Genomic DNA, 8,546 nt, shown 5'->3' with positions numbered 1-8,546 from the left:
ACTATAGAATAGACTATAGTCTGGACTATAGAATAGACTATAGTCTGGACTATAGAATAGACTATAGTCTGGACTATAGAATAAGATAATAGTCTAGAGATCAGTTTATAATTTATTACAATTTTTAATACGTTTTAAATTAGCAAGTTAATTGCTAATATAATATATTTGAATAATCACATTAATTTTGTTCAATGTCATAAATATTGTCATTATTACATAAATTGTTCATATGTGGTTTCCTTATTAAATAAATTATGATGGCCATGACCTATATTAAGAATATTTTTATATTTTCCATTAAAAACATAAAACTGTTCAATATAATAATTAGTGTTTAACTAAGCACGTCATTCTCCCAGCTAACGATTTTGTTGTTTTTTTTTTAATTTGAAAACTTATGCAATTTTTTCTTCATTATTTTTCCAATTCAATTCAAACTCATAGAAATTCATTGATGTGTGCAATATGATGATGTTACAAACAAAAGTACAAATTGTGAAAATCACAACCAAACATTGACCAATAATGACCAAGTTCAACTTCAAATAGAAAACAAAAACAAAGCAACTAACGAGCAAAACAAAAAACAAAACAAAAAAAAAAAAACATTGTCAACTATATGATGCCCTTTTGGCAGAAAACCTAGAAAAAAGTTATTAAAGTTTTCAAAAACACGCATATATGTTTGTACAAGTGTAGAGAGTGGAAGATGGAAGGCAAAGAAACTATTGTGGTTAACATGTGTTTGTGTGGCTGTTGGCTGTCCATGATGTTGCTGAAGCGTCACTAAAGTCAAAGTTAAAGCAATTAAATGGTCACTGAGTTGGGTTTTGTATTTGTTAATTTTCTCTTAATGAAAATGGATTTTCCTAATATGAAATTAATGTGAAAAATACACATGTTTACACAAGTATTAAAGCCAAAAGTTTAAATTTTATTTAAATTAAAAAAACTTTCTAACGTTTTTTGTTTTTAAACTTAATTTTAATATCCGATGGTTGTATATGTGTTATTTCGTATAAATTCATAACTTTATATCATTTGAAAGTTATTTAGTATCGAGTGGTGATTAAAAACGGTTGTGTTTTCGCTCAGAGAAATATTTAAATTAAAATTATGTTAAAATTTGTGATATCCTTTTTGTTATTGAGTGTTTGTTTGCAAGTGCGTTGTTTATTTTATTCAAAAATATTTAATAATCAAAATAAAAATGTTTTTTAATTTTAGTGCTCCTTGGCAGCTATAATCGATTGTCAAAGGCCACCTCAATTAGTGGTGAGTTTGAGATAAAGAGAGAGTGATCAGTAGTAATATAAATAAACAATAAAAGTCTTAATATAAAAACGCGCTAATCCATGATCGTAATAAAGTTGCTTACTTAAGTCTTTTGTTTAATAAATAATATATATAAAATTCGGCATAAAGTGCTCAAATTAAAATGTTTTTAAAGAAGCTGTCAGTGTTGCCTGTTATATAGTCCAGACTATAGTCTACTCTACAACAAACACTATAGACGAGAATATAATCTATACAGTTGTACAGAATATAAATTATTCTATGGTCCAGACTAAAGTCTATTTATTTTACAGTCTAATTCCTATACTATAGTCCAGATTATAGTTCATTCTATTGTCCAGGCTATTGTAAAATAATTAATAATTCGCACTGCAGTCCTTCTATAGTCTAGGCAACAGTCTAGCCTATTGTCTAGAGTATAGTCCAGTCTATACTACAGAATAAAGTCAAGAATATACTCAAAACTATAGCCCATACTATAGTCCTGTCTATAGTACAGACAATAATCCAAGCAATAGTTCAGACTACAGTTTAGCCTATAAGTCTATAGTCCAGTCTATCGTCCAGCTTATAGTCCAGACTATAATTCAGTCTGTAGTCCAGACTGCAGTCAAGTCTATATATTTACACTATAGTCTAGTCAACAGTCTAGTTAGACTATAGTCCAGTCTATAGTCAAGTCTTTAGTTAAGACTATAGTCCAGTGTATGGTCACATCATAGTCCAGCTCATAGTCAGACTATTGCTTTGTCTATAGTCAGACTATAGTGCAATCTATAGTCAGACTATAGTGCAATCTATAGTCAGACTATAGTGCAATCTATAGTCAGACTATAGTGCAATCTATAGTCAGATTATAGTGCAATCTATAGTCAGACTATAGTGCAATCTATAGTCAGACTATAGTGCAATCTATAGTCAGACTATAGTGCAATCTACAGTCAGACTATAGTACAATCTATAGTCATACTATAGTGCAATCTATAGTCAGACTATAGTGCAATCTATAGTCAGACTATAGTGCAATCTATAGTCCGACTATAGTACAATCTATAGTCAGACTATAGTCCGATCTATAGTTAGACTATAGTCCAATCTATATTCAGACTATAGTCAGACTAAAGTCTTGTACATATTCTAGTCTATAGTCAGACTATAATCTAGTCTATAGTCAGACTATAGTCTAGTCTACAGACCAGTCTACAGTTCAACTTTTTACCAGTTTATACTTTGACTATTGACCTTGCTGTAATCCAGAATTCAGTCCGATTATAATCCTGATTACAGTCAAATTTATAGAACTGATTATAGTCCAGTCTATAGTCCAGACTATATTTCAATCTATTTTCCAGACATTAGTTCAATCTATGGTCCAGACTATAGTTCAGTCTACAGTCCAGACTAAAATCTAGTCTATAGTCCAGACTAAAGTTCATTCTATAGTCCAGACCATAGTCCAGTCTATTGTCTAGAATATAGTTCAGTCTATAGTCCAGTATTTAATCCAGACTTTAGTCCAGTTCATTATATAGTCCTGACTACAGTTCATACTTAAGTCTATTCTATAGTCCTGGCTATAATCTGTTCTATTGTTTATTCTATAGTGAAGAAATTGGTACGTTCTATGAACAACAATATAATCCGGTCTATTGTCCAGACTATAGTCAAGTTTGGAGTACACACTTAGTCAAGATTATAGTTTAGACCAGTTTAGTAAAGTCTAATCTATATTCTAGATATATAGTTCATTCTACAGTCCATACTATAGTTCAGTATATAATCCAGGTATAGTCTATTCTGTAGTCCATACTTAGTCAAAATTGTAATCCAGTCTATATATCAGACTAAAGTCCATTCTACACTCCAGACTATAGTCCATTCTATAGGCCAAACTTTGACTTTCATTCAGACAATAGCTCATTCAATATTCCTGACTATAATCCAGTCTATAGTTCATATTATAGTCCCGTCTATAGTTCATATTATAGTCCAGTCTATAGTCCAGACTATAGAACAGTGTATAGTACAACCTATAGTCCAATTTACAATATAGTTTATAGATTTTTAAATTATATACTAAATCTGAATTAAAAAATTATCTTTTCATGATGTCTATAGGACCCTGCACAATGTTGCTTAGATGGTGGCAGAGATGAAGTAACCGAAGCTTGTGCTCGTCGCATGGGTATAACGGGACAAGCAAGTGATGCCCCACCAACAGTAGAAACTGCTACAGTAAGTCAACTAACAAAAATAACATTTTTTTTATGAATGAACTAAACTTAACTTTAATGTCATTTCAGTGCCTGGCCGAGTGCATTTTAACCGAAGCAAAGTATATGCAGAAACCAGAAAGTTTGGACTTAAGTGTTATACAAACAGATTTACAAACTAAATTTGCCAATGATACGATCTATGCCAATACCATGGCTGATGCTTTTAGAAAGTGTCAACCGAATGCTCAGAGAAAAATGAAGGCGTTCAAACAAATCCCCTTGGGTAATGCAGCACTACAAAGAGGCTGTAGTCCATTTGCCGGCATGGTATTAGGTTGTACCTATATGGAGTATTTTAAAAATTGTCCAGCTCACCGATGGACCGAGAGTGCTGAGTGTAATTTGGCTAAACAGTTTTTAACGCAATGTGCTTTGGGAGCTTAAAGAATATTTCGATATTTTTGTTTTGTTAAATTAATATTATTTTATGTAATTCTTTATTTTTTATTGTTATCTCAATCAAAATTATCACCCCATTCGTAAAGATATTCAAACAAACATAAAAAAGAACATAATTACAAATTTATGATTTGTAAATTTTTCATTTAAATTTAGGAATTTTGAGAAAAATCTTCGGGTAGAGCTAAATTTTCAGAGAAATCTTCACGATGTTGACGTATGAATTCTAAAAGAGCATATTCTAGTTGATTGTTTATACCTAAATTTTGACAATATGTTTGTAGTAAATTGCGGCGGGTATTACGATCGGTATCCTATATAGTAAACATATTGTATATGAAATACAATTTAGATCTTTTAAAATTTCATAGATACCTCTTTAAAAACCTCTTTTGCTACTCCCATTATTAAATATTTATTAATCATTCTTAAATTTTCGAATTCTTCATGCATAAGTAGTTCAGTCCAGGGTTCTTGAAAAAAATCTACGAAATTTACAATATCCTTGAGAAACCAACGAGATTTTAAATTATTTAACAATAGCTCATGTCGTCCACAAAAGAATTTCAAAAAATCAAATTTTATTTTCTGAAAATTTACAAAGTTAAAACTTCTAAATTATCATTGGAAAGGGGACCTAGTTTTTGTAAATATATCACTAATAGAACTCCAAAGATCTATTCATAAACTTTAAGTATATGTAACCGTAACAATTACATTAAGTTGCAATGTATTCAAACTTTTGAACTTACCTTTTGTGTTACAATAACAATTTCCTCCACCACACCATGTTCATTTAAACGTACTCGGGAAAAGTCTCCCTCATAGTAGCTAATCAATGGAAATCCATAGTCATTATTTAAATGATTGGCCAGATAACGTTTTGGTATGACAACTTTAAAAAATAAATAATCCTTGGGTAGTTGGGCTTGAAAATAAGATGATTTGGAAAATTTCGTCTCATGCGACGGCGATGGGGCATTTCCTTTATACTCATTTAAGCCCAAAATATTGATGATCTGAAAATAAAAAGAACGATATAATTTTTAGATCGAATCGGTAGTTAAGGATGAAGATATTAAGTTTGTAAATAAACCTGTCTTAGCAAAATCTATAGTGTTTAGACTTTAGTCTACAGGTTTAGAGCATCGACTCTATTACACTACAGTCTAGTCTATAGTCTAGTCTATAGTCTAGTCTATAGTCTAGTCTATAGTCTAGTCTATAGTCTAGTCTATAGTCTAGTCTATAGTCTAGTCTATAGTCTAGTCTATAGTCTAGTCTATAGTCTAGTCTATAGTCTAGTCTATAGTCTAGTCTATAGTCTAGTGTAGACCCTTTAAAGAAAGTAGTTTTTAGACGAATTCAACAAACCTTTTCGGCCGCCTCTTGAGGACTGACAAAACGATATTGATGATTTGGTTCTAGTTTATGTTTTATGAAATTTCCCATGGCATAAATATTTTCAACAGAAGTTTTATAATTTTCATTTACCAAAACACAATTGATATCGCAATGTATTTTGGATTTCTTAAAAACTAAAAGGAAATGCAATTTATTCAAAACTCAATATATTTATTGTTACCTTACTTTCTAATAAAGGTCCCGCCAGATAGACCTCACAAAAACTAACAAATAAATCACACTCCATTGTAATCACTTCACCCCCTATAAACTTCTTAAACGAAACATCTTTTAGATTTTCATCATCATCATGTAAAGAATAGTCGCACAAATTGAGCTGTTCATATATCTGCACTCCCATATCTTCTAACATTTCTCTTAAAACTTCCTCGATTCCATGGTCTTCTGAAGAATTATTCAAAGTTAAACCCAATTGCATATTTCTCATGGTATAGGGTAAAACTAAATGGATTTCCTTTCCCTTAATGTCATGTTTTAAAAGAAAATTTACAAATTCAAATGCCCGAATATGTGAACCATATACCACTATAGATTTTTTAATATTTTTTGGTAAATCATTTTTAAGAATTTGCAATTTATGATAAAATAGTATTTTATCTAAACGATTATTGATATGCGAATAGTTGGCAGGAGGTCGGGCGTCTTTAAAGATACGATCGGGTACACCAAAGTCAGTGCCACACATTAGTAATAGAGTTTCGTAGGGGATTTCACAATCTGTTTCCATTCGAATCAATTGATTTTCTCTGTTTTGCGAAATAAATTGAAGATTTTGTATACTCTTAACGTTACACCTTATCGATCAATAGATCTATTAGAAACACTTTCCTTATTAATAGTTTTTTTTTAACATTAATTATAATTTTTCAATAGTTCTGCCCGGAAAAGTATATATAATAGATCTTTATAATTTTTAAATATCTTTTTTAATATTTACTGATCTATACTCTTGACTCTTCCGCTTATAAATCGTACCCATGTTCGTGTATCCATACGTTCGGAAACATCTCTTATGAAGGCATCACTATTTTTAAAATCTGTCCAACAAATATCTCCCGATTCTTTACAACATGTCTCACATTTAAAACCATGTTCATGTTCTGCCTCCATAACTCCTGGACTACAGATTACTGTAATATTTAACTGGGGTAGACACTTAATGGTGGCCTGCGTATTTTGGCTAAATCATAAAAAATGTATCTAAAATCTCAAGGCCTTTAAAAGACCCTAAATGATAATATAGATAGATGGATAGATGGATAGATAGATAGATAGATAGATAGATAGATAGATAGATAGATAGATAGATAGATAGATAGATAGATAGATAGATAGATAGATAGATAGATAGATAGACAGACAGACAGGTAGATAGATAGATAGATAGATAGATAGATAGATAGATAGATAGATAGATAGATAGATAGATAGATAGATAGATAGATAGATAGATAGATAGAACCACAACTCTAATTCTTAATTTTTTTCTTAAAAACTTTCCAAAATATTTACCTTAAATTATGCCAACTAAATATCATTAACCTAAGGAAAGCCTTGCAGATATCGCTAAAGCCCAAGATCACTATATGCGAAGTATTGCCAAAAATAGTTGAGGGTCTTAAATTATTAGTAAATACCGCAAAATGGCCATTTAGTAAATCGTTACAATCAATTGCATTAATTTTACTAGCAATCGGAATTTTAGCAATTTTGGGTAATTTCCTTAAATAATTAAACCATAACTTTTTAATGCGACGAGGTTCTAAAGGTTGCATATAAGTAACAAGATCATTAGAAAGATAATATTGATCCTAAAGAAGCAAAAAAATAGGAAAATATTTAATTTTAAATAATTAAAAAAAATGGTTACTGTTGAGCGGAAATAATAGAAATGTGTATAACTTGTTTGTCTCGACAATTCACGAAATATAAAATCGGCTTGAAATTGAAAGAAGGGATGTAATTTTAAAATCACCAGTTCAGCTTTTGAGAAATTTTGTAACTCTCCCTCCTTATAAACATGATACTGTTTGTTTAAATAACAACTCAAATGGAAAGGTCTGAAAAATATTTATAATATTTATGATTTTGTTTTATCAGATTGTAGTTTATAACCTTACTTAACTATAACAAATCCCACCATAGTATTATTGTCTATTGACTTACAGGCATCACCACATCTTATGGTAAAACATTTATACACACTAAAACGATCTTCAAAGATATGTTTAAGTATTTTTAAAGTCTGTTCCAAATCATATTGATAAGCTGGTACATCTACATACGAATCACTACGTAACGAAAGATAAGACTTAAAAGACATACGATCAGCTATAGTCGATATGCGTGATCGTGCTGAACGTCTTGCTGAAGGATATATATTAGATCTTTCTTGCTTTATTAAAGCTTTAATATTGTCTAAATCATTTGGTCTAGCAGGATATAAGGAAATATCACCAAATACAGCACTTCGATGAGTAATAAAGAGTTGTTCCTTTAAATTACAACCAGGGCGAGGTATAACACGCTTCAAGTAAATTATTTATAAATTATAAAATTTTGTAGATATTTTTTTTTAACAAACTTACTATAAAATATTTTAACAATTCATTGAGAACTACAGTCATTTGATGTACCACAGTTAGTGAGATTAAACAGTACTCTTTGTTGGGATAGGCTGCAAAAGCTGTTGATAGAAATCGAAAAATTCGCCGAGGATCATGTGAGTTCATTAAACCGTATAGTTGTATGAAGAAGACATTCGATTGGGCATCATAGGGTGCATGAGTTTCACCATCGGGTATGTTATAGTAAAAACCAAATTGACGTTTACGTAACTGGACGTAATAGTCGTTGGATTTTATATCTAGAAATGGATTAAGACTGCAGTATTGCATTGATAAAAGAATATATATAAAAGTTACGTCTTGAATTTCTTTATTATTTAATGATCGCCTGAAGACACCGATCGTAGCTCGACAAATTGTTATGTAGAACCACTATTGATTCTTACATCGCCAGTAGCGATGGAATTGGAACTAACTAACTAACTAACTAACTAACTAACTAACTAACTAACTAACTAACTAACTAGACTATAGACTAGACTATAGACTAGACTATAGACTAGACTATAGACTAGACTAT

General features: G+C 30.6%; 2 protein-coding genes across 2 annotated transcripts; one reads left to right on the top strand and one right to left on the bottom strand.

Annotated features, from left to right (window-relative positions):
- The first annotated feature begins 1,029 nt into the window (after positions 1-1,029).
- On the top strand, positions 1,030-4,097 carry LOC111690108. The gene is made up of 4 exons (XM_023452567.2): positions 1,030-1,167; positions 1,231-1,278; positions 3,418-3,534; positions 3,603-4,097. The coding sequence occupies exons 1-4, from the start codon at positions 1,120-1,122 to the stop codon at positions 3,957-3,959; spliced, it is 570 nt and encodes a 189-aa protein (XP_023308335.2). The 5' UTR covers positions 1,030-1,119; the 3' UTR covers positions 3,960-4,097.
- Positions 3,980-8,296, bottom strand: LOC111690107 (cilia- and flagella-associated protein 61-like). The gene is made up of 10 exons (XM_023452566.2): positions 7,988-8,296; positions 7,520-7,926; positions 7,270-7,459; positions 6,912-7,210; positions 6,337-6,579; positions 5,565-6,145; positions 5,349-5,512; positions 4,727-4,993; positions 4,350-4,562; positions 3,980-4,288 (listed from the first exon to the last, which is right to left on the bottom strand). Exons 1-10 carry the CDS (start codon positions 8,294-8,296, stop codon positions 4,127-4,129), a joined length of 2,835 nt encoding a protein of 944 aa, XP_023308334.2. The 3' UTR covers positions 3,980-4,126.
- Positions 8,297-8,546: the final 250 nt, after the last annotated feature.

Source organism: Lucilia cuprina, chromosome 6 (genome assembly GCF_022045245.1).
Source record: "Lucilia cuprina isolate Lc7/37 chromosome 6, ASM2204524v1, whole genome shotgun sequence".
NCBI classification, from domain to species: domain Eukaryota; kingdom Metazoa; phylum Arthropoda; class Insecta; order Diptera; family Calliphoridae; genus Lucilia; species Lucilia cuprina.
Note: the sequence above shows the minus strand (reverse complement) of the source record. Positions and strands in the feature narration are given on the sequence as shown.

Coding starts and splice junctions, on each gene's coding strand:
- LOC111690108 (XM_023452567.2), top strand. CDS start 1,120: ATGTTAAAATTTGTGATATCCTTTTTGTTATTGAGTGTTTGTTTGCAA. Junction 1,279..3,417: donor AAAGGCCACCTCAATTAGTG/GTGAGTTTGAGA, acceptor TGATGTCTATAG/GACCCTGCACAATGTTGCTT. Junction 3,535..3,602: donor CAACAGTAGAAACTGCTACA/GTAAGTCAACTA, acceptor ATGTCATTTCAG/TGCCTGGCCGAGTGCATTTT.
- LOC111690107 (XM_023452566.2), bottom strand. CDS start 8,296: ATGCAATACTGCAGTCTTAATCCATTTCTAGATATAAAATCCAACGAC. Junction 7,927..7,987: donor AATTGTTAAAATATTTTATA/GTAAGTTTGTTA, acceptor ATTTACTTGAAG/CGTGTTATACCTCGCCCTGG. Junction 4,994..5,348: donor CTCAAGAGGCGGCCGAAAAG/GTTTGTTGAATT, acceptor TTTTATTTTCAG/ATCATCAATATTTTGGGCTT.